General features: G+C 41.3%; 2 protein-coding genes across 6 annotated transcripts in view; one reads left to right on the forward strand and one right to left on the reverse strand.

Moving 5' to 3' along the window:
* Positions 1-1,696: 1,696 nt before the first annotated feature.
* The window catches only part of NAA35 (N-alpha-acetyltransferase 35, NatC auxiliary subunit), a 53,947-nt gene continuing 29,544 nt past the window's right edge, over positions 1,697-26,099 (forward strand). For 2 of the 5 annotated variants that reach the window (XM_054727729.1, XM_054727732.1), the window contains exons 1-6: positions 2,307-2,519; positions 2,621-2,749; positions 9,193-9,226; positions 13,030-13,144; positions 14,193-14,267; positions 17,017-17,184. In XM_054727729.1, the coding sequence (XP_054583704.1) occupies positions 2,459-2,519; positions 2,621-2,749; positions 9,193-9,226; positions 13,030-13,144; positions 14,193-14,267; positions 17,017-17,184 (582 nt within the window). In that variant the 5' untranslated portion in view covers positions 2,307-2,458. Of the gene's footprint in view, positions 1,975-2,306; positions 2,520-2,620; positions 2,750-9,192; positions 9,227-13,029; positions 13,145-14,192; positions 14,268-17,016; positions 17,185-26,099 lie in introns of those variants that run through there. The other 3 variants (XM_054727731.1, XM_054727730.1, XM_054727733.1) reach the window with 3 other exon arrangements.
* Positions 24,370-24,501, reverse strand: LOC103286495 (thymosin beta-4-like). The gene has a single exon (XM_008142017.3). The coding sequence runs from the start codon at positions 24,499-24,501 to the stop codon at positions 24,370-24,372; it is 132 nt and encodes a 43-aa protein (XP_008140239.1).

Below are 26,099 nucleotides of genomic sequence, written 5' to 3' on the forward strand. Positions count from 1 at the left end.
GCTCTAGATCAGAAGCACTTTCCCAGTCCAAGAAATAAGACCCAAACTTAATTATGTGAGATTCACGCCTGAATGGTCCCACTAAGTCTCCTAATAGTGAAGGCAACATTTGACAAGTCCCTACTAGTAACACAGAGCCTTAGATCTACTCTTTGAAACCCCAGGCTTCTGTATGAACTTCTAGCCAAGAATCCCCAGGCTGAAGAAGTCTCTAACATAAAAGACAGAGACTGAAATAATTAGAAGGAAAAAAAATTAGCGGAAATAAAGTCTGTAGGGGAAAAAGAAAAATATCATTAATGTTATCAGAGATATGAGGAGATAACGCACATGTGGAAAATATACAATATTTTATTATGGTGAGGAACATACATAGAACAAAAAAAGACCTCTTGGAAATTAAAAAATGTGATAGCAAAAATGAAAACTTGATAAAAAGTTTAGGAGATAAAGCTAAAAACTTCCCCAGCTAAAGCAAAAACAACTTTTAATTTTAAAAATTAATCTTTTTAAAATACAGAAAATATTTTTTAAATTAGGGACCAATTCAAGACATCTGCCATCTGAATAGTAATATTTTTAGAAATTGATGACAAAGGAAAAGGAGGAGGATACAATAAAATACAATTTAAGGAAATTCCCGAGAACTGAACGATAGGTATTTTTACATTTAAAGGGTCCACTTAATGGCCAGGAAAAAAGGATGGAAATAAAGAAAATAGATTTATACTTTAGTACATCATCATGAAATCTTAGTACTTCGGGATCCTATTTGATTATTAACCAATAACATTTAACATAAAGATTAAAAATACACAAATAGGTAACCCCTCACATTTTTATTTTATTTTTTGTTAATCCTCATGGGCGGATATTTTTCCCATTGATTTTTAGAGAGAGTGGAAGGGAGGGGGAGAGAAACATCAGTGTGAGAGAGGCACATCTTTACCAAAGTAGTTGTAACCATTTTGCATTCCCATCAGCAACAAGAAAGGTCCAGCTGCTCCATGTCCCAGTTAATTCACATTTGGTATCTTCTTTTAAAGTTTAATGGGTATGTCGTGGTAAAGATGCGTTCCTTACCCATACCGGGCTATTCACGTAACCCCACTTTAAAACTGATTCTTTTATTAAATTTCTTGTATGAGTTCGAGAAAAAAAAATGGCTGGCTTGACCCTGCAGATGTTTTGTTTCTATTTTTTTTTCTCAAGAAACCCGCAGGCGCTCTTCAGAAAACATAAACCTGGCGTTGGGCAGCCCTAGCTCGGTAGAACTCCAGGAGCCGACTCTTCATTCCAGACCGCAACTCATAGGGTCTCCTGACTCCTCCACGATTTCCCGGAGCCTTCACGTCACCTTTCTAAGAATTTCCCAGGGAGCCGCGCGAGGCGGGGCGGGCTGTGCCCCAGGCCCCGCCCCCTACCGGGACCCGCCCACTGCCAAGGGACGGGGCCGTCGCTGGTGAAGGAAGGTGTTTTCCGGTCTCGCGATTGGCCATATTTACGCGAGAAGAAAAGACGGCAGCGGTAGGCCTGACGGTGGCAGAGGCGAGGGAAGGGGTGTGGCCCGGGAGCGCGAAGTCCCGGGGAGGGAGGGAGGGGGGCGGGGTCGCGCGCTCCGGGCGTACGCATGCGCGCACGCAGCTAGGCGAGCGGAGTGGAGGGGAGGGGGCGGTGGCGGCGGCGGCGGCAGGGGAGGCGTCGTTATTTCCTCGGTCTGCTCGGTGCGTGGCGGCGCGGTAGCCACTGGAGTGGTAGGTAGGGACCTCCCGTGCGGAGCCATTGAGACTCCCTGTCTCCCGTGTCTGAGCGCTCAGACCCCGCTCTTGTGGCAGATCCTGGGGACGCCAGGTCACCCTGCGGCCCCGGCCCTACCGCCGCGCCTCAGGTAGGAGCTGGGGTTCCCGGATACCCGCTTGCCCGCCGAGGCCCGGCCTTGACGGGTGTGTTCCCAGGGCGAAGACCCGGTGCGAGGTGTGCCCGCATTCCGCGCGACCATAGCCCTGTCCTTGCTTTTGCGCCCTGTGGGGCCGGGGCGTGCTGACCCGGGTGGGGTGGGGGTGCGCGTCCCCGCCTCAGGTGCACCCCAGCTCTGGGCCTGGCGGGGGGTGTGGGGGGGGGGGCCCCACAGGGCGCTCCCGCGCGCTGCGCCTCTCGGCGGGGCTGTGCCGGGGTCCTGCCGGCTGGGGAGAGGCGGCCCGTCGTCTCCCGGCAGGTGGGCGATCACCCTGGCGGGAATAGTTGGGAGAGGGGACCCTGAAGAATGCCTGGGTCAGTTGCGGCCTGAGTTGAATGATGGAAGCTCTGGAGTTTGTTCTGCTTGGGCCAGTGCTGGCTTGAGGTGTGATTTTTTTTTTTCTCCTGAAAGAGTGAGAAGGCAAACTCTTTATGGGCTCTGGTAGGTGGTGGGCTAAGGAAATGAGCCGCAGAAGTGGTCATTACGGTGAGACTTAATTGTATGAAGACATGTTTTTCCAATACCAGCCTCAAACTCAGAAGAGCTGGGCTTAAACACTTCGGTAAGATTTTTCATCCCGTCCTTACCCACACGTGGCTTGCAGATAGGCCGGCCCTGAAAGCTACCTCCATCCTCTCTTTGACACCAGTGTTAATTTCGCAGGCATAATGGTTATGAAAGCGTCCGCGGAAGACGACGATTCAGGATGGGAGCTCAGTCTACCAGAAAAGATGGAAAAAAGCAGTGCAAACTGGGTGGACATAACTCAAGATTTTGAAGAAGCTTGTCGAGGTGAGTTTGGGTATTTGGATTAGAAGTTCAGAATCTGGGCAAAGGTAAAAATAAAATCTTGATTGTGATTTTTGCATTGTCTCAGTAAATCAAATCAGTAGATAAGTGTGCTTTATGTAAGTTTGTTAATCACACTATTCATTCTCTATCCTCTAGGTTTAACTTTCATTTAAAGCCAATATATATATATATATGTATGTATATACATATATGTATAAAATACAGCGTTAAATAAAGATATTAAGGCACTTTCTTCTATTAAAATTTTCTTCACTTTTTAAGTAAAGGTTAGAGTATCTTGCAGTAATTTTGAACTTGTGTAAACGGAATATGTTGACCTAAAGACAGTAGTATTGTTGTCTATTTGAGGTTTGAAAGTGACCAGATTATGCCATGCCCTGCTTAATTAAGATCCTCCAGTGGCTTTCTGTTGTATATGGAATAAATTTCAACTTCTTCCCATGGCCTTTATGATCTGGTGCCTGCCCGACCACTCAGATAGATAGATAGATAGATAGATAGATAGATAGATAGATTTTAATCCTCACCTAGGGATATGATTTTTTATTGATTTTATTTTTTATTTTTTTACCCCTCAGGGCCTAGGGGTTTTTTATTTTATTTTTTAATATTTCAAGAAAAACTATCTTAAATATAATAATGTTACATGCAATAAACACCAATTATTCCAGAAAAACGATTTAAATATAATATTACATGCCATAAACATTAATATTTTGAGGAAAAAAATAATTTTAAATATAATATTATCAAAACTGTACTAATATAGTATGATATCACAAAAGTTGGAGGAAATATTAAAAATCTGCAAATAACAAGATTACTTCTACTATATTCTAATATATTTTTTCCCCTGGCTCTATTTTTGTTCATCAGTTTTTGTTGTTCCTTATATTCCACAAATGAGTGAGATCATGTGATATTTATTTCTCCGACTGGCTTATTTCGCTTACCATTTTTTATTGATTTTAGAGAGTAAGTGAGAGAGAGAAAATACATCAGTGTACAGAAAAACATCAATTGGTTGCCTCCCGAACATGCCCCAACCAGGGATTGAACCCACAACCTGGGTATGTGCCCTTATTTGGGACTCGAACCCCCCCATATTTCGAGGTACAGGACCACACTCCAACCAACTGAGCCACATCAGTCAGGGCAAGATTTCATTTTGTACCCACTAGGCTCATTTATGTTGTTGTTTTTTGTTTTGTTTTGTTTTTAAATATATTTATATTGATTTCAGTCAGAGAGGAAGGAAGAGGGAGAGAGAGATAGAAACATCAATGATGAGAGAGTATCATTGATCGGCTGCCTCCTACACGCCCCCCAGTGAGGATCGAGCCCGCAATCTGGGCATGTGCTCTTGACCGGAATAGAACCTGGGACCCCTGGGACCCTTTAGTCCGCTGGCCAACGGTCTATCCACCGAGCCAAACTGGCTAGAGCTGTGTTTACTTTTAAGTCCTTCTTATCTCATTAAACACTCCAAGGTGGTCCCTCCTTCTTTGAATATTTTGTTTTTCATACCTTAAATTACTTTACCCCTAGGTCTTCACATAGCTGGCTCCTTCCTGATCACTTAAAATGTTACCTCTCCAGTGAGGACTTGTCAAAACAACCAATCTAAGCAGATGCACCCCCTTCTATCCAACTCCAGCTCAGTTAAATCACCCTGTTTTATTCTCTTCATAGCATTTATCTACTGTCATAAATCATCATTTTCAGTTATTGTTTATTATCAGTCTCACCCACTGGATTGTAACTCTGTGAGTGCAAAAATCTTGTCAGTAACCCTAGCACACAGAACATTTCCTGACATATAGTAAGTTTGATAAATGTTTGGGCATAAATGATTGGATAAATGAGCATGTTTGTTTGAGGGGAAAGAGCCTTACTGAGGTGGGAGATTGAAGATAAGAGAAAGGAACAAAGAGTGAGAGCTTGAACTATAAGAGAGGATTGGCTCAAAAACATGGTAGAGAAATTAACTTGGGAATGGGGGAAAATAGGGACATAATGAGACAGAAGGAACTGAGGTTAGGATGTGAAGATACAGGTATACACTGAGTGGCCAGATTATTATGATCTCTGAACACATAATAATCTGGCCACTCAGTATATATATTTAGCGGCCCAGTGCATGAATTCGTGCATGGGTGGGGTCTGGCCTGCCTGGCCAGGGGGAGGGGACATGGGCAGTTGGCCTGCCTGCCTGCTGGTCGAACTCCTGGTCAAGGGGACAATTTGCATATTAGCCTTTTATTATATAGGATATTATATAGGATATGCACTGAGTAGCCAGATTATTATGCGTTCAGAGATCATAATAATCTGGCCACTCAGTGTATTTCTAAGTGAATGGAGAGGAATGGTGGAGGGATTCACACCTTGATGGCTTCTATATTAGTGAACAAGAAGGTTAGGTCTTTGGTGGTGAAGTAGGGTGTTTTTAGAACAGTGCTCTTAAGGAGAGGAGAGAAGACTTGGAGCAGCTGCAGATGGAAAGGGAGCCAGTGGAGTATAAGCAGAATGATAAATCATGTGCCTACCCTTGGACTCTTAAAATATGTGTCCAATTAAAATATGCCTAGGAGAGAGAGTAAAAAGAACATTAGACTGGGAGTTGGGTGATTACCTATGTACTAGTATGTCTATCTAAGGAAGAGAGAAAGAAGTGTGAGTTATAGTACAGTTTTGTGCTCAGAGATCTTAGACTATTAGTGGATTATACCTATCATCTTGCACTGATTTTAAGTGATCTATATTAGAAGGCTGTTATTATGAACCTAAATGGGAAAGGTTTTATGAAGTACATATGGCTTAAGTTGGGGCTTAAAGAAATGGTTGGGTTTCTCTAAGTGAACATAAAGAGAATTATTCTAGACTGAGATGAACCATTAGAGCCAGATAATAGTTTTTATGATTGAGGAACAGTGAATAATTCTGCTTCTTCATGGAAGGACCTCGAGTAGGAGATATGGTTTAATCTCTGCTTCAGTGTGGATTGAGAGAGGGTAGCATGTCATTTTGTTGCCAACATCAAACCATCTATTAACTTCTCCATAATTAGCTCTTGCATTTTCTCAAGTGGCACAAATGTGAGGTGTACTTCTTGAAACTAAAAAGTTGATGTAGAACTAATTGTCATTTACATGTAGATTTAGAACTAAAGGCTTTTGCCAGATCATGAGCCTGTGATATTAATGATTTGTTTTCTTCTTTTGAAATAATCAGATTCATTGCCTGGATTATAGATTAGACTTCTGTTCTAGCAGCTTTCTGAAAACTAAATTTAAAACAGACATCATGCCCTAACGGGTTTGGCTCAGTGGGTAGAGCATCGGCCTGCGGACTGAAGGGTCCCGGGTTCGATTCCAGTCAAGGGCATATAGCCTGGTTGCAGGCACATCCCCAGTAGGGGGAATGCAGGAGGCAGCTGGTCGATGTTTCTCTCTCATCGATGTTTCTGGCTCTCTATCTCCCTCTCTTCCTCTCTGTAAAAAATCAATAAAATATATTTTTTTAAAAAAGACTGACATCATTAGCCCTACACAGTTTGGCTCAGTGGATAGCGTGTCTGCCCGCAGACTGAAGGGTCACCGGTTTTATGCCAGTCAAGGGCACATACCTCAGTTGTAGTCTTCATTCCTAGCCCTGATTAGGGTGCATGTGGGAGGCAACCAATTGATCTATCTCTCTCTCTCTCTCTCTCTCTCTCTCTCTCTCTCTCTCATTGATGTTTCTCTCTGTCTCTCCTCCTCCTTTCTACTCTCTCTAAAAGTCAATGGAAAAATATCCTCAAGTGAGGATTAACAAAAAGTAAAGAAATAAAGAAAACAGACATCATTATATCCTTTTCTTTAACTCTTATAATGTTTTCTCCTGTTTGGTGACAGTATGATGGCATTTGGCTAGATTTTGGTGGGGTTTTTTGTTGTACTTTTTTTTTTTTTTTGTACAGTAAAATTATCTGCATATGGATGGCAGTGTTTTTCATGTACATTTCCACTTATTCTTTTAGTGGCTCTTCAAAGTCCTTTAGATAAAATTCTAACTTTCCTCATTTCTTTTATTTTCTATTAGGCAGATGGCATACATTCCATCCACATTTTCTATAACCGACATTGAGGCTCTTGTTTTTTTCTTTCCAAATTATTTTGATTGTTTGGTGCCCTCACTGTTATTTTGCCTGATATATAATAAATTATTTATCCAAAGAATACCTCTGAGCTTTGTTTCTCTAGGAAACCTTGCCTAATTAAAACTCTATTTTGCTACCTATAAAATAGTTTCTGTTTTTTATATTCCATTTGGTTATCTATATTTAGGTGCTTTCTGAATTACAAACTCACAACTTAGAAATTTCACTTAAACATAAATAATCATAAAATACACATTGCTCCTTCTTCTGCCTACCCGATTCCCTTCTTCCATGCTGTCTGGATAGCCAGAAACCTCTCCAAGGATGATGTCTAGAAGTCACGGTCAGCTTAACATTACTTTCAGTCTTTTTAAGCTCCAAACTAGGAGGATATGGACCCATTTCTCATCCCATTTCCTTCTCTCTTTTTTTATATATATACTTGAGGCCCAGTGCATGAATTTGTGCACCTTGAAAACAACTGTGGCCGCGAGGCTGCAGTGGGCACAGGGTGGGTCTCAGCCCATCCTCCGCGCCCTCACCCAGTCCCTCCCACCGCAGCCTCTGGTCCCTGTCTGCCAGCAGCCCCACTCCCTCCGCTGACAGCGCCATCCCCACTTGCACCCACTGACGCAGAGCGATTGGGGCTGGAGCCATCAGCAGGTGTGAGCGGTGGCTGCTGCTCCGATTGCCCCTCAGGAGCAGGGGGAGGTGGAGAAGCTCTCAGGCGCTACTGGGGCCGGCAGCCACCGCTTGCACCCGCTGATGGCAACGGGCGCGCCGGCAGTGGGTGCGAGCAGTAGCTCCAGCACCGGCAGCAGGTGTGAGCAGGTGGGACCGCGGCATGCGGGAGCAAAGAATTTTCAGGAACCACCAGAGGCTCGCCCTGATGACAGTGATCAGCACCCCGCCTTGGTCTGGCGTCCCCCACTCACCTGCTCCACCATCTCATCATAGCCGATGCCCGCCATGTTCCACACATGCCCCCGGGTGGTCAGTGCATGTCAATGACTGGTTGTTCAATGGTTCTGCCATTTGGTCTATTTGCATATTAAGGTTTCATATATATATAAAATGTATGCACTGGTAAGGTCCCTAGAGACTGCCAGCTGCCCGTCGGGTACTCCCTCCCTTCCCCCGGCTGGCCCCAACCCCTTGTCAAACTCCCAGTTGAGGGGACAATTTGCATACTATGCTTTTATTATATAGGATATTTTTATTGCAGAGAGGAAGGGAGAGGAGGAGAGAGAGAGAAACATCAATGATGAGAGAGAATCATTGATCAGTTGCCTCCTGCACAACCCCTACTGGAGATCAAGCCCACAACCCAGGCATGTGTCCTTGACTAGAAGCGAACCTGGGACCCTTCAGTCTGCAGGCCAAAGCTTTATCCACTGAGCCATTTTCTACTCTCTTTGGTGGCTTAGTTCCCACCTTACCAGTTCATTGATATTACTTGGAGTACTTAAAAACCACTGCGTAAGCTTCACCACTAGTTGGTTTGGGGTGCTGCTTGGACTTTGAAATTTTCAAATGCTCCCCGGTTGATAGTAATAGGCAGCTGCAGTTGAGAACTGCTTTATAGGGGATGAGCAGTGTTTTTATTAGCTGTTTATGCAAGTGTTTTCTATATTATTTAACTAAAATATAATTTTAAAAAATAGTTTTAACACTGTCTCGAAGACAAAAGACATTAGATTGACACCAACTGGTTTAAAAACAACTTGAGAAATAGTCAGTTCTATGAAAAAGTTTATTTAAGGGAACACTAGTGATTTTTTTTAAATGAGGTTGGTAATTCTAATTGGATTATTTTGGCCCTTGATGGGTTGCTTGTTAATTCTTAAAAGTTTAGTTTATGGTTAGTATATAAATGATCACTGTGTAGAAGGCATTGAGTTAGTAATTGAGTAGAAATAATACAACCATATCTTAGAAAACTAATGCAAGTACATTTTTCAGGTACTAGTATTTTGTTTTATTTTTTTCTTAGCATTTAAAGTTAAATCATAATAATAAAAGGTCAAGAGGTGTCATGACCAAAATGACCAAACAACTGGTCACCATGAGGTGCATGGAGCACCTCCTGGACCCTCCCCCGCGGCCCCCAGGCTCGCAGCAAGGCTGGTGGCCAGTGGGTGGTTGGGGCGGCAGCAGGTGGGCGTGGCAAGGCTTCGATCGCAGCAAGGCTGGCTGCAAGCGTGGTGGGTGGGAGGGGTGTGCGATGCCTCTTGTATAAATATAATATTATTCAAAGGATTTTTCTCTTTGTTTCTTTTAGAATTAAAGTTGGGAGAACTGCTTCATGATAAGCTGTAAGTATATTGTGCCCTAAGTATTTGTTTTTTCTCATGTGCAGTAGTGTTCCTTGAAGTCTGAGTAATTTTATATTCAAAGCTATAAAAATAAAACTAATTATAAATATAACTTTAACCTTAGTGAGCTATATTGGGGCAGCGGACCCTAGTTTGTGATATGAAATGTTTGTGTCAGTGTTTAGAGAGTCAGTCCATGGACTAAAGGACCTCGGGTTTGATTCTGGTCAAGGGCATGTACCTGGGTTGCAGGTTCGATCCCCAGTCCTGGTTGGAGTGCATGCAGGAGGCAACCAATCAATGTGTCTCTCTCACATGGTTGTTTCTCTCTCTCCTCCTCCTCCCCTCCCTCAATCCCTCCCTCCTTCCCACACTCTAAAAAAATCAATGGAAACAAATATTATCGGGCGAGGATAAACAAACAAAAAAGAAATGTTTGTATCAGTAAAAGTGTGACTTATGGTCCTTTCCTTGTGGCAAATGTACAGGATGTGGAATGTCTTAAAGGTATTAGTTGTATGTCATATGTGAGGCTAGGTGACTAAATGCATAGATTTTTCAGTCCCTGGAAAGGTAAAATAAAGGGAAATGCTTAATTATATTTATACTCCCATAGATAACCCCAGTTTCCATACTGCTACATCCAAGCTCTATTTGTAAGGTTAGGAATATGAAATTTTAAATTAGTAAGTAAGATTGAACATTTGAGGAGGGGGGAGAACCTCAAATTTAGTTCTTCTCAAACTTTAAGGGCTTTTTAAAAAGCAGATTGATGGGCCCCACCCCCAGAGTTCCTTATTCAGTAGGTCTAGTGTGGGACCCAAGAAGATGCATTTTTAATACGTTCTTAGGTGAGATTGATACTGCTGATCTTGGGATCATACTTTGAGAACCACTGTATGTCATCATTTTGATGTTTCAGGCAATGATAGGAAAAATATAATGAAGCAAAATTGCAAGCTGATGCAGAAAAGCTGTAGAACAAGATTTGAGAGAGCACAGGTAGAGGAACCTAGCCTTCTTTTATTTCCCTAAGGCTTTAGGCTCAGTCCAGGGAACAACAGCCTACCCTGCCCACCTATTCAAGTTGTATCCTTTCAATTTATACCTTCTTTAGCTATCCTTTTTCTCCCTAGCATGTTCAGTTTTCTAACATACTGTGTAATTTGTCTTTATTGCTTATTGTTTGTTAGAATGTAAACTCCATGAGACAGGCAAATTTGTTTTGCTCACTCATGTCCCAAGTTCCTAGCACAGTGCCTAGCACATAGAAGGGACTCAGTAAGTATTTGTTGAATGAATAAAATAGCTACAAACTTTCTTTTATATTTTATATTTCTCCGCCATATCTTGAGGCCTGTCTCAGTCAATGAAATACTACTGAGTCCACAGTGCATCACAGCTATCTGCTTTTGTGGCTAATAAGCCACAAATATTAGGCTGTTGGGATTTCTAGATTACTTTTCATTGTATACTTTCTAAAACTTTGGGCATTGTATAGAGTGTAATGTGCCAGATTATTGGACTTTCAAGATATAAAGGAAATGTAAAACTCTAAAAGTTACATTTAATAATGATTATTGCAAGCATAACTTCTAAACGTTAAGTAGACAAAATTATTTACAGAAGACAAACTGACTTGAGTTGGTAAACACATAATACAATATATAAATGATGTATTATAGAATTGCACACAAGAAAACTATGTAATTTTATTTATGTCACCCCAATAAATTCAATTAAAAATAAATAAACCATCCTACTCAAAGACAAGGACTGGTCACCCAATTATTTTAAAATGTAATAAAATGCAAGAATGTGAATATGCAGAATGCAGACAATGAAGATGTCATAGAGATGTCAGATAACTTTCAAAATAATCAGAATCCAGATCTTCAGGACAAGGATGTTAAAGGTGTTAAGGGAGAAGGTGTGGTGTGTTCTAAAATTAACTGATTTGAAAGTGCTAGATTAAACTAAGTAAAAAGTTAACTTCCTGCAAGACTGTAAGAGCTAATATGCTAATATACCCAGTCCCTCTGGTATTGGGTTTCCAAAATGCTGTTGACCATGGAAACTTTATTTCATGGAATCTCCATAGGACTAATGTTCTACAAAAAGTACTTTGGCACATTACCTGGATTACAGAGTCCCATATATTTGTTCACTATGCATTCATAAACCAAAAATAGCACAGGCTCTCTAGAGGCCATAACTACTAGAGAACATAAACACTAAGCATTCTCAGGACTCTCAATTGAGCATGTAAAATTGGTAAAGGTCTCCAGACTGCCAGCCATAGGATTAAGCTAAAACAGTTTCAGAAATAAACCAGTCTCACTAATTTATATGTACAGAAGACAATTTTTTAAATCCCCAAACTGCATCATATAGATATTGTGCTGAAGCACAGTTCGGTAGAATAGAAGGGCACCAGAGAGATTTGAAATAGACCCTTCCTTTACTGGAGTAAAGCAAGTTTACATCTTGCTTCCCCTCTTTCTCATAGGAGGTCTCCAACACTGAGAAAGCTGGCAGAGCAAGGAACTCCTGAGGGTGACTGTGTGCTCCCTTTACCCCAGCCAGTTCCAGCCTCTATACCTTTGTACACTCTTTTCCCTTCACCCTCACTTTCCCTTACCTATTTTGCCTAGCTAAATATTTGCCCCGCTTGGTTATTTAATTATTTCATATATGCATGTCTGTCTTTCCAAAAAATGATTTTAAGGCCCTGGTGGCAAGAATGATTCTAGCTTAGGGCCATGCCTTTATGAAATATTGCTATAATTGTTATATCTAAATGTCATGACTGCAAGAGATTTTGTTTATCACTTATATTTGAACAAAATTCTACTTAGATATCCTGCGAAATTAGACTTAATCTGAGGCTCCTGGTTCTGTTTGTTTGTTTGTTTACTGGTTTATTTTTAAATGTCAATACAGGTTCTAATTCTCTAAGATGCTACTTTCTTAAAACTTAAAGAAGCAGCAAGAAGAAGGAAAATTGGTGATCGTAGAGACCTTAGGTGAAGTGTTGATGTCGCTAGAAGCAAAGTTCCAGAGCTGTGCTGTCCAGTAACCACACATGGCTATTAACTGGCCCAAATTGAAATGTGGCATAATATATGCATTGGAATAAAAATCTTAATATGAAAAAAAGAATGCAAAATATCTCACTAATAATTTTCAATACTAAGGATCGATTAAAATAAAACTTTTGGACATATTGAGTTAAATAAAATATTATTAGAATCAATTTTATCTGTTTCTTTTTACTTTTTTGTGTGGCTACTAGGAAAGTTATAATTATCTACGTGGCTCACATTATATTTCTGTTGGTCATTGCTGCTCTAGTGTTTTGAGCACCCAAGACTAAAACGTGGTCCAAATATTAAATGTGACTACTAATTTATAAAACCTAGTTTCATTTTTTTTCAACAGTAATAAACAATAATAAAGTTGAAAAAAAATAAAAGAAGGCAAACTGGAATCTATTGTAGATCAGTTGATGTCTTTTCCAAAAATTTCTAATGCCTGTTGAAAGAAGTGCAAAAATCATCTTTGTTTTCTCCTCCACAGTGCATGTAAAGTAATTTCATTGACAAGTACATGGAAAAATTTTTGTGTTAAAGGAAGGTTATTTAAGTGAAGTAGAAGTGTTAGCAAGTTGGAAAGATTTAAATATTAAATACATAAAATAATGAAGTTATTTTAAGTACTATTATAATTTTTTACCATCGTGGAGATCTGGATAAGCTTACTAGTTCAGAAACAATTTGTGGGGTCAATTTTTTTATTTGTAGATTTGGTCTCTTTGAAGCCATGTCTGCCATTGAAATGATGGATCCCAAGATGGATGCTGGCATGATTGGAAACCAAGTTAATCGAAAAGTTCTCAATTTTGAACAAGCTATCCAGGTAGTCATCATTGTGGTTTTTGTATTTTATTATTTGTTATTCATATTTTAAAACATTTTTTATTAGTAATGGGAATGAAACTTAGTATATTACTTAAAGTATAATTTTCTAAGAGTATCTCAGATATATAAATAAGAGTTATTTATAAACTTTAGTTATCTCTTTCTTTTGAAATCTGAAAATTATTTAAGGTCTTCATTAAAAGTTTGCTATAATTTTGTGTGTGCATTATAAAAATTGATTTTTTTAAAGCATTCCAGTATATATTCAAATACCAGGGTAATTGGCTTAAGGATTAAGTTGTTTCTATTAATATATTTATTATTTTTTATTATATATTTTTTAATCTTCACCTGAGGATATGGTTTTATTGATTTTTAGAGGGAAAGAAGGAAGAGAGAGGGAAACATCAATGGGAGAAATATCGATCAGTTGCCTCCTGTACTCCCTTCCTATCAGGGATCGAACCCATAACTTATCTGGTATATATTAAGTAAAATGCTTGTGGCAGTGAATTTGAAATTTACTCATTGAGAATTGATTTAGAAATTCATTCATAGTTACCACAGAGTTTAATTTTGCATATTTTATGAAAAAATTTGCTAAGTAAATGGATATTGTAAACAAAATTTATAAGTAGTATATAGTTAACCAACTTAAGGGAAGTATTTTTTTAAATGTTTATTTTATTTGTAAGTTTTGATTCATTAAAATTATTCATGTTAATGCTTGAACTGCTTTTAAAATACTTGTTAGTTTGGCTTTTCATTCAGTTCTTTATAAAGGCCTTTATTCTGTTTCAAATGAAAGAGGCTTGGATTTTTCTTACTGAAGACCTGTTTCAGATACATTATTTTTAAGAATACAGAGTTAATTTGGCATCTTAGTTTTATCAGATGGTGAGATAGAGTGTTCTTAGAATTGCTATTTTTAAATACTTAATTTTTGAAATCCAAGATGCATGGATTTGTTATAGCATTTGCAAAATGCCACTATATATAAATTTTGAAAGCTTCTCTTTATATGTCATATTTCCCCTCCTTTTTAGGATGGCACCATTAAAATTAAAGACCTCACCTTGCCTGAACTGATAGGGATAATGGATACGTGTTTTTGCTGTTTGGTAAGAATCAAAATAACACTATTGGTTAATTTTAAAATTATGACTTACCTGAATCTTTAATAGTATACACACTGATGTTGAGTATGAAATATATGTAATGCTTGGCCTAGTAAGGTGTACAAAAGATTAACAAGCCAAGTTATGCTATAGGAAATAGCATTTTATCTACTCCTCTGATTATTTTAAGTTCTCAGTTTCTGGAAAAGGGGATATTTTCTTTCTAGTGAAGATAATTGTGTAGCTATTACCCCAAGTACCCTTTTTGTTCTCAAGGTATCCAGGGAAACAAATCTGCAATTGGAAGCTTCCATAAAGAAGCATAGAATTGAAACAAAGACTTTTGGATTGGCTTTGGAGATATGTTTTTCCTAATCTAGAGTGAATTGTACTAAACTGGCCATGTTTTAGAAAATGAAGAAACTTTTGTAGTGCTTTCTATATGCTGGATAAGTTGTCTTTCCTAAACAAAATTGGTTAATTGTGGCAAAATTCTCATTTGTACTGCTTCTTTTCTTTCTTTTTTGCCTACTTTCTAACCATCCTTTTTAAATTTTTAAATTATTGTCTTAGAAATATGTAAATTTTATTCATTTGGTCGTTTAGTAAGTATTGATTGCCAGTATGTACTTCTATATTTTTCATTTAGGTCTTATATCAGCTCTATTCAATATATGGTATAATCTTATTTGCCTAGGATGACATTGCTAGGAAGGGGCATAACCAGAGTCTTGATCCTGATCCTTCTTCCCCCAAAGCCGGTTCTTTCCCTCATATATGTCTTTCTTGCTCTTTAACAGTGTACAGTCCCAGTGGAATAGGACAAATGGAGGCAAGAGGGAGGATTTTTGCCAAAGTTGAGCAACCATTATTTGTATGAGATTCTTGGGACTGTATCTAAGAGTTTGGCCTTTACTAGGCAGATGGTTTTTAGTCTGGAAAATCTTGTGCACACTGGTAATACATAATACATACCTTAATTCTAGTAATTTTCATGTGCATTTCTCATTTTGTAATGCAGCACTATTGTCTTGCTCTATTGCAGAATTCTTGGACTTAATGTAAAATATCTATACTAATAAAAGGGTAATATGCTAATTAGACCAGGAGACCTTCCGGATATCCTTCTGGACAAAGCCATGATGGCTGGGCCGAGGCAAAGGCAGGTGGGGGCGAGCAGGTCAGCAGGGGTGGGCAGTTGGCGAGCAGGCCGGTGGGGGAGCAGTTGGGGGCGAGCAGGCCGGTAGGCAGAATGGTTAGGGTCGATCAGGCAGGCAGGCAGGTGACAGTTAGGAGCCAGTGGTCCCGGATTGTGAGAGGGTTGTGTAGGCTCTATTCCTGAGGGGTCCCAGTTTAGCTGGGATGAGGGACACCCTACCCCCCATGCATGAATTTTGTGCACCAGGCCACTAGTAACTATATAAAACTTGACAAAATTATTTACACTCTCTGACTCTTTGTTTCTTTATATGTAAAAGGAGAAAAATATCACTCTCCTCAGAGTGTTAGGAAATATGAGGTAAAATATATAAAAATACCTAGCATAGCCCTTGGGGCATAATAGTTACTCAGTTTTGGCTTCTATAGGTATTCCCAGGTTTGAACACCTGGTCCCTGGCCCATTTTAACTACTCAGTAAAATAGTGTTGAATGATTATTTTTGTGTTTTAGAAAGATTCATCTCATTCGGGGTATTGAATTAGAGATGGGGGCAATAAAACGATTGTATGTTTCTTGCGGTAATACTAGGTGAGATAAGAAGTGTTGGATGAGTGGGTTGGGACCTAGTTCTAAAATTGTAAATTCCATAGTTTATGGATTTTTACTGACTGAATGGGGAATTGATTGCATTTGGTTGCTATATTTGGAGACTTAATTTCATTAGTCTCCAAATATATTGCAAACTGAATTATATATAAGAACTAGAGGCCTGGTGCATGAATTTGTGCATGGGTGGGGTCCCTCTGGGTGGCCTGCAGGGATCAGGCTGAAACCCTCAGTCCACACTGCCTGCATCTCCTACCTGCTGCTCCCGCTCATTTTGGCCCCAATGTGCCTGCCGCGGGCCCACACACAATCAGTCCTGATTGGAAGAGGCTCTCACTGCCACAGCAGCGCTCGCTAGCCATGAGCCCTCGTCTGGTGCCCTCCAAGGGGAGTGGCCTGTAGGATTGAGCTGAAACTGGGTCTCCAACATCCCCTGAGGGGTCCTAGATTGCGAGAGGGCACAGGCCAGGCTGAGGGACCCCACTGGTGCACAGTCGGGCCAGGGAAGGACCGTGGGAGGGCTCCAGGGCGTGTCTGGACAATCTCGCTCAGTCCCAATTGGCCAGACCCCAGCAGCAAGCTAATCTACCGGTTGGAGCATCTGCCCCCTGGTGGTCAGTGCACGTCATAGTGAGTGGTTGAGCAGCCTTAGCATATCATTAGCATATTATGCTTTGATTGGTTGTTCAGTTCTGCCATTTGGTCTATTTACATATTACCCTTTTACTATATAGGATGCTTCCCATATTTATATATTTTAGCCAACCATGTTTATGGCATATGACTCTTAAAAGACTTTAGTCAATGAAAGTGAATTCTAACTTTTTTGTCTTTCCTGACCTTCCCTTTAATCACCTTTTAAATATTGTTATTAATATTATATTTACTTTGGTCTGTGGTACTTTAGTCTTTGACTGTTGGATCAATTTAGACTTTGCAGGCTCTTTGTCACTTTAAACATATCCATTCTTTTATTTCTTTATAGATAACATGGTTAGAAGGCCACTCCTTGGCACAGACAGTCTTTACATGTCTTTACATTCATAATCCAGACTTTATAGAAGATCCTGCCATGAAAGCTTTTGCTCTCGGAATCTTGAAAATCTGTGACATTGCAAGGGAAAAAGTAAATAAAGCTGCTGTTTTTGAAGAGGTAAGATTTTGTAATTATAAGTGTGAGACACCATTTTAAAAATTTATTTATTGTCTAAAGTTTTACATATGTCTCTTTTTTCCCCGTTTGACAACTCCTCCCCTCCCCCCCCAGCCATTCCCACCCTGGACAACCCCCACCGCCTCAGTGTCTGTGTCCATTGGTTATGCTAATATGCATGCATACAAGTCCTTTGGTTGCTCTTTAACCACCTCCCTCCCCTGCCATTTGTCTAGATTATTTTAGCCAATATATATGTAAATAGCAATAGCACTAGTTTTAAAAATTGTTTTTATCTATACACTAGAGGCCCGGTGCACGAAATTCGTGCACGGAGGGGGGTTCTCCCTCAGCCCAGCCTGTACCCTCTCCAATATGAGACCCCTTGAGGGATGTCCGACTGCCCTCTCACAATCCAGGACTGCTGGCTCCCAACTGCTTGCCTGCCTGCCTTCCTGATTGGCCCTAACCGCTTCTGCCTGCCAGCCTGATCACCCCCTAACCACTCCGCTGCCAGCCTGATTGATGCCTAACAGCTCCCCTGCCAGCCTGTTTGCCCCCAACTTCCCTCCTCTGCCGGCCTGGTCACTCCTAACTGCCCTCTCCTGGAGGGTTGATCACCTCCAACTGCCCTTTCTTGCAGGCCTGGTCCCTCTCAACTGCCCTCCCTTGCAGGGCTGATCCCTCACAACTGCCCTCCCTTGCAGGCCGGGTGCCTCCCAACTGCCCTCTCCTGCTGGCCATCTTGTGGTGGCCATCTTGTGTCCACATGGGGGCAGGATCTTTGACCACATGGGGGCAGCTATATTGTGTGTTGCAGTGATGATCAATCTGCATATTATTCTTTTATTAGATAGGATAGAGGCCTGGTACAGGGGTGGGAGCCAGCTGGTTTGCCCTGAAGGGCGTCCCAGATCAGGTGGGGTTTCCCTTGGGGTGTGGGGCGGCCTGATCGAGGGGCCTGTGGTGGTTTGCAGGCCGGCCACGCCCCCTGGTAACCCAAGCGGAGGCCCTGGTATCTGGAATTTATTTTCCTTCTACAATTGAAACTTTGTAGCCTGGAGCGGAGCCAAGCCAAGCCTGGGGCTCCCTCCGAGGCCGCAGCCATTGTGTTGGGGTTATAATTGAAACTTTGTTGCCTTAAGCAGGTGAGCCCAGCCAGGGTGTGTGGAAAGCTTTGCTTCCCCTGTTGCCACCGGCAACCCTGGCCTGCTCTCTCAAGCTCCATTCTGCTGCCATTTGTTTGAATTTGTTTCCCTTCTATAATTGAAACTTTGTAGCTTGAGTGGAGGCTTAGGCCTGGAAATGGCAGGCAGAAAGCGTGGCCTCCTCTGTTACCTAGGACATTGCAAGGGAAAAAGTAAATAAACCTAGGAAACCTTGCTCTCTGTGGCTGTAGCCATCTTGGTTTGGGTTAATTTGCATGCTCGCTCTGATTGGATGGTGGGCGTGGCTTGTGGGCGTGGCTTGTGGGCGTGTCGGAGGTATGGTCAATTTGCATATTTGTCTATTATTAGATTAGATGTTACAAAAATATGTATCATATAATCATTTAAATACGTAATAGTGAATAAGCTTCAAGAGAAACCATTTTTTAACCCATTATTTGCAATTTAAATCCCTGAAGTTTATTCACTGTTATGTATTTAAATGATTATATGATACATATTTTTATAACATGTATAGATAAAAACAATTTTTAAAACTAGTGCTATTGCTGTTTACATATATATTGGCTAAAATAATCCAGTTCTAAGAAAGGACTTTCATCCTAGTGTATGTTTTTTCTGTCAGTACCATTCGTTGAGTATCCATTATGTGCAGAGTACTTTGTTCTGGCTATTGTGGTGATTCACAAAGAAAATAAAAGAGCCAGCTTCTGCCCTCAAGTCTTACAAACTATAACAGTGCTTTACTTTCAGTCTTTGGTTGAGAGGGAACTAAAGAAAACAAAAATATGAGGAATATTTTAGGGCAGTGATTTTCAATCTTTTTCATCTCGTGGCACACATGAACTAATTCTGAGGCACACCAAAAAATAGAATTTTTCTGCCCATCTCACCGAAAAAAAGGTATAATTTTGAGTCATTCACACCAGGCAGCTATTGTTGTATTGGCTGTTATCTTTTTTTTATTTGACAATCTAAGGGAAAAGAGGTAAGTGCCCCTGACTAAATAGTCAGGTATTGCATAATTTAAAAATTATTGTGGCACATTGGTTGAAAATCGCTTTTAGGGTATAAACATTTTCTTAAAGTTTATACTCGCTCTCGGGAAGTGTTTTGAGGTAATTTTTTTCTCCTTATAGAAAATAAGGTTTCAGATGCTGGTAATTTTAAGGGAAAACGTGATAGCATTTGAGATTATTGATAAACTAGAGGCTTGGTGCATGAAATTGGTGCAGGGGGATAGATGTTTCTCAGCCTGGCCTGCGCCCTCTCACAGTCCAGAAGCGCTTTCTTCTTACCACCTGCCTGCTCGCTGCACCTCACTGCTCGCCTTGCTTCTCCTTAACGCTGCCACGGAGGCAGGAGAGGCTCCTGCCACTGCTGCTGCACTCGCCAGCAGTGAGCCCGGCTTCTGGCTGAGCGGTACTCCCCTTGTGTGGCGCACTGACCACCAAGGGGCAGCTCCTGCATTGAGCATCTCCCTCTCGTGGTCAGTGCTCATCCTAGCAACTGGTCGTTCTGGTTGTCCCGCTGTAACCGTCACTGAGGCTTTTATTATATAGATGATTATTTAATTTTTCCCTTTGTTGAAACTGGTAACTTTCTTTTTAACGTTGTTGATCCAAAATAAATATCTTAGACTCCTACAGTAGTCCATTGTATATAGTATGTAAAGCTTTTCTAAATAATGTTCTGTATGTGAGAATTCTATACTAATAAAAGGGTAATATGCTAATTAGACTGGGTCAGCCAGCCATCTTCCAGACGTCCAACTTCCTTCTGGACAATGCCACGGTCCTGGGGATTGAGGCAGAGGCAGTTAGGGGTGATCAAGCCGGCAGGGGAGGGCAGTTGGGGCCATTAGGCTGACAGGGCAGTTGGGGACCATCAGGCCAGCAGGGCAGGGCAGTTGGGGGCCAGCAGGCCAACAAGGGAGCGGTTAGGCAGTGATCAGGCCGGCAGAGGTAGTTAGGGTCAATCAGACAGGCAGGCAGGCGTGCGGTTAGGAGACAGCGGTCCCGAATTGCAAGAAGGATGTCCCGGATTGGAGAGGGTGCAGGCTGGGCTAAGGGACCACCCCTGCTGTGCACGGATTTCGTGCACCAGGCCTCTAGTAATTAAATATATACCTAACATGATTGTCCACATTTAAATGTATGGCTTGTGTGTTGTCTATGAAAAAACTGTCTACTCTTTATTTACTCATTGTTTATTTAGCTACATATTTGAATTGACATGGGTGTGATGGAAAATCTAATCCATCAGGTAGAATTATTTAAAAGATTAGTTTGTTAATAAGTGAGAAGAGAAATATAAATTATTTTAAATAGTTACATTCTCAAAGGACATCAAAAGTCAGTGGGGCAGAGAAATGATTCATTTGAAAAAATTGTACTGGAATAATTGATTATCAACCTTGAAAATTAACTTCCCATTTTACATCTGCCTTAGTCATTTTGGGCTGCTATAACAGTACCATAGACTAGTTGGCTTTTAAACAACAGAAATTTATTTCTCACTAAATCATCCAAGATCAGTGTCTGGTGAGTGCCTGCTTCCTGGTGCATAGACAGCCACCTTTATTTTACACTGTGTCCACACATGGTAGACGGGGAGAGGGAGCTCTCGGGGCTCCTTCTTATGATGAATGACAGTAATCCCATTCATGAGGCCCCTGCCCTTGTGACCTAATCACCTCCCAAAAGCCCCAAATCGTAATACCATCACATTGGGGTTTAGGACTTAACATAATGGATTTGGGTGGGGTTAGTGGGAAGGTGGTTAACAACATCAAAATAAATTGCAGATAGATGAAATGTTTTAAGTGTTAAAAAGTTTTTTAAAATAAAGAAGATAGTTCACAAAGTAAAATGGCCTTTATACATAAGATGCTTAACCTTACTTAAGAGAAATACAAATTATAAGTGTGAGATACCATTTTTTAACCCATTATTGGCAAAGATTTCAAGATCCTACCTAATAAAAAAGTAATATGCAAATTAACCATCACTCCACTACATGCCAAGCCACGCCCACCAGCCAATCAGAGCGAGTATGCAAATAGACCCAACCAGGATGGCTACAGCCACAGAGAGCAGGAGGGAGGCTTGGGTTTCCCAGGCAACGGATGAAGCCAAGCTTTCCGCCTGCCATTCCCAGCCTAAGCCTCCACTCAAGGCTACAAAGTTTCAATTATAGAAGGTAAACAAATCCAAACAAATGGCGGCAGCCACGGAGCTGGAAAGAGCAGGAGGCTAGGGTTGCCCCCTGGTTTCCGCACACCCTGGCCGGCCCAGGACTCCGCTTAAGGCTACAAAGTTTCAATTATAGAAGATTTACACAAACCCCAACAGAAACGGCTGCCGGCCAAGGAGCGAGCAGGAGGCTTGGCTCCACTCCAGGCTACGAAGTTTCAATTGTAGAAGGTAAATAAATTCCAGATACCAGGGCCTCTGCTTGGGTTACCAGGGGGGTGGCTGGCCTGCAAACCACCACAGGCCCCTCGCTCAGGCCGCCCCACGTCCCAAGGGAACCCCCACCCTGATCCGGGACACCCTTCAGGGCAAACAAGTTGGCCCCCACCCATGCACCAGGCCTCTATCATATCTAATAAAAGAGTAATATGCAGATTGACCATCACTCCAACACAACATGGATGCTCCCATGTGGTCAATGATCTTGCCCCTATGTGGACACAAGATGGCCACCACAAGATGGCCAGCAGGGGAGGGCATTTGGGAGGCACCAGGCCTGCAAGGGAGGGCAGTTGGAGGCGATCAAGCCTGCAGGGGAGGGCGGTTAGGTGTGACCAGGCCAGCAGAGGAGGGAAGTTGGGGGCAAACAGGCTGGCAGGGGAGCAGTTAGACATCAATCAGGCTGGCATTGGAGTGGTTAAGGGGTGATCAGGCTGGCAGGCAGAAGTGGTTAGGGGAAATCAGGAAGGCAGGCAGGCGAGCAGTTGGGAGCCAGCAGTCCTGGATTGTGATCCCACTGGGATCAGGCCTAAACGGGCAGTCGGACATTCCTTGAGGGGTCCCAGATTGGAGAGGGTGTAGGCTAGGTTGAGGGACACCCCCCCGCCGCCCCCGTGAATGAATTTCGTGCACCAGGTCTCTAGTTTTTTTTATAATACTCCATGTTGATGAGGATGGGAAAACACGCACTCACATACTGTGTGTGTATGATATGAATGGTCATTGTTTTCCTCCAAACTTTGCCAATTTTCCAGATAAATTTGTCTCAGTTTTATAATTAGGAATAAAAAAAAGATTACTTAATAAAAGTCCTTAAGAGATATGGTAATGAATAGAATAAAAGGGGACATCTGTAATAATTTCAACAGTAAAGATAATTTTTAAAAAAAGATTTGGTAATGAATAAATAAAAATGACATAATCATTTCTTTGTTTGAAATAATGTTTCTGAAGTTCCTAAGTGCTGGTGTATTTTGTTCTCGGATTATGTCTGTTTTATTTTAACTCCTGAACTAGATACATTTTCAAGCTGCCTAAAAATGTTTCTTTCTTAATATCTTTATTTATTTATTTTTTTAATATTTTATTGATTTTTTACAGAGAGGAAGAGAGAGAGAAAGAAAGTTAGAAACATCGATGATAGAGAAACATCGATCAGCTGCCTCTTGCACAACCCCTACTGGGGATGTGCCCGCAACCAAGGTACATGCCCTTGACCGGAATCGAACCCGGGACCTTTCAGTCCGCAGGCCGACGCTCTATCCACTGAGCCAAACCGGTTTCGGCTCTTTCTTAATATCTTGCTCACACATTCAAAATGGGAACTATAAGGGCCCCTCCCCCCCCCCCAATTAGACTGCTTTTCCTCTTGCATTCTGTATCTTGCAAAATAGAATCTAGAATATTATCTTTGATAAATTTTTTTTTAACCTTCTATATCCAGGTTCTTTTTACCTTGCAGATACCTTGATTCTGGGCACTGTTTTTCTTTGTTCCTGCTTTAGTTCATGACTTTGTTAGCTTTAGGTTTAGGCAGAATTCTTCTTTCTGGCCTGGTCTTTCCCTCTAGTTCATTCCCTACCTGACCCTCTTAAAAGTAGGTAATTTGGTCATGTTCAGTTTTGCTATATAAAAATTTTCCCTGGGGTATGTGGTTTAATAAAAGTAACAATACTTGCACTAGTCAAATAGCCCACAACTCTTATAGTGAGAAATTGTGGTTCTCTGCTCTTTCTTACCCATTCTGTCATATTCTTTTGGTTTTTTCCTATTTATTTCCATATTTCTGGATAATAGGTTTATATTCTAATTTCTGGATTTAAGGACTTAACAGTTTTTAGCAATGGTATATCAGTACATCTTTAGCAGGTGTTTAGCATTCATACGTTATCCCCTCCCCTACCCTAAATAGGAATTCAGTTTTTGGTTAAATCATTATTTATTGCTGATATTAGTGTGATTATATAAATATTAATGACAGATGAGCGAAACTAGTGTATGCCTACATTTTCTTTCTCACTTTTGTTTTTCTCCCCCTGGCATATTATTGTTCAGCTGACCCTAATATTATTCTCATCCATCATTTCATGCTTGTGCACAGGATGTCTCTTCTGGCTCTTAATGCTCTCTCTCGCTCTCTCTTTTCAAGTTTTAAAACTTTAGTTCCATATTTTTTAAATTGTTCATTCCAATAATTAAAATCATTTTAACAACAAAAAGGCACTCTGATTAAACTGCATTTTACAGACTGTAGGACACCTTGGATTAGCTTGGTTTTTACTCTAGATTTCACTGTCATCCCACCCAGCTTCTTCACCAACATGCAAGTTCTTTTCCTTCCCTGCCTGCCAGACAGACAGATGGGAGAGGCAGGTGCAGCCTTCATTGTGAGTAGTTCTTTAATGTGAAAAGGGACAGGAGTCATTTAAACTGATCCAACCTCTTTGCATCTTACAAAGTTAAACAGCTAAAATAAGAAGGCAGTGCTTGTGGAATATACAGTGCATATTGGTGGTTTGTGCATATTTGCAGTTTGTGTCTCATTATGATTTGCCTGTTTGCTTCCCCTGTTCAATGGTTTCTTTTGAAGGCAGTGGATTTTTCTCTTGTGTTTCTGTCTTCAATTTCAGCATATCAAATTTCTCAATCTGAGACATGTTGGGTTTGATAGGCATGGTTGCAGAGGAAGAGTTCTGGAGAGCACAAGTTTCACAGGGCCAAAATCAAGGTACTGGAGGGCTGTGTCCCTTTCAAGAGTATTATAAAAAACTAGAGTATTATACAACATGTAGTAGTATAAAAAAACTAGAGACCTGGTGCACGAAATTCATTCACGGGGGCGGCGGGGGGTGTCCCTCAACCTAGCCTACACCCTCTCCAATCTGGGACCCCTCAAGGGATGTCCGACTGCCCGTTTAGGCCTGATCCCAGTGGGATCACAATCCAGGACTGCTGGCTCCCAACTGCTCGCCTGCCTGCCTTCCTGATTTCCCCTAACCACTTTGAGGCCTAGCGAATGGTCTGCTTTCTTGCCTTTTGCCACTTTTAGAAGCCTCCTGCATTTCCATCTTTAAAGCCAGCGACTCTGCATATACTTGAACCTTCCCCATAATTACATTTCCCTCTGGTTCTCCTTATGCCTTTTCTCTTTTACTAACCTTTTCAGGGCAAAGTCCTGCTTATCTCTTTTTGTTGTTAATCCTCCTTCGAGGATATTTTTTCCCCCCATTGATTTTTAGAGACAGTGTAAGGGAGGGGTGGTGGGGAGGGAGGGAGGGAGGGAGAAAAGAGAGAGAGAGAGAGAAAGACAGAGAGAGAGAGAGAGAGAGAGAGAGAGAGAGAGAGAGAGAGAAACAGAAACAGAAACATCAATGCATTGATTGGTTGCCTCCCACATGTGCCCTGACCAGGGCCAGGGATCGAGCCTGCAATTGAGGTATGTGCTCTTGATTAGTATCCAACCTGGGACCCTTTAGTCCTCGAGCCGACATGCTCTAACTGCTGAGCCAAACCAGCTAGGGCAGTCCTGCTTATCTTTAAACTTGAATCCCACTCTCCTGACTTGCTCAGATTTTAGTTTTTTCTCTGCCCTTCCTCAGCACATTCTTCTGTGACAGCTGGTATCCGTAGGTATTGGTTAGCATGGAACAGTCCTGACAGTCCTGCTTGACACCTTTTGTTCTGGTGTGATTATTAATAGCATCCTCTTCTACTCTGAACAGTATACCAGTTTGATTAATAATGGTGTGGTCCACCCGTACTAATCTATTCACCTCCAAAAATCTTGATTGCTTCCACTTAACTCTCTTATTTACTCTGATTTCCCTACTCCCACTATTCTTCAGTTCTATGGAAACCTTCAATTTATGTTTGCTTTTACTTTATTTTTCTTTTACTTTCCTCGTGTCCTCATTTCCCTGATCCAGTGCTCTCATTTCATCATAATGTGTCACTTATCTGGTAAAACCCCAACCATCTGCCTGCTTGCTGCTTGTACCCAAACAGCAGAAGGCTGCTTGAGAAAATCCATATCTGTGTATCTAGTTCTCACTTTAATTTTAGGACTACAAATCTCAAATGGGCCCTCAACACTAGTGACAGTCCTACCCCATAACACTTCCATAGTGAACTTGCTTTTCCAGTCTCCAAGGTGACTTTTCCACATCATTTCCTCTCAAACCTCTAATGCCAACCCTTCTTTATCAGCTTGCTTTGTACTGTAATGAAATATTAGTTGGAATCCGGTGGAATTAGAAGTACCCCATCTCTCACT

Source organism: Eptesicus fuscus, chromosome 15, assembly GCF_027574615.1.
Source record: "Eptesicus fuscus isolate TK198812 chromosome 15, DD_ASM_mEF_20220401, whole genome shotgun sequence".
NCBI lineage: Eukaryota > Metazoa > Chordata > Mammalia > Chiroptera > Vespertilionidae > Eptesicus > Eptesicus fuscus.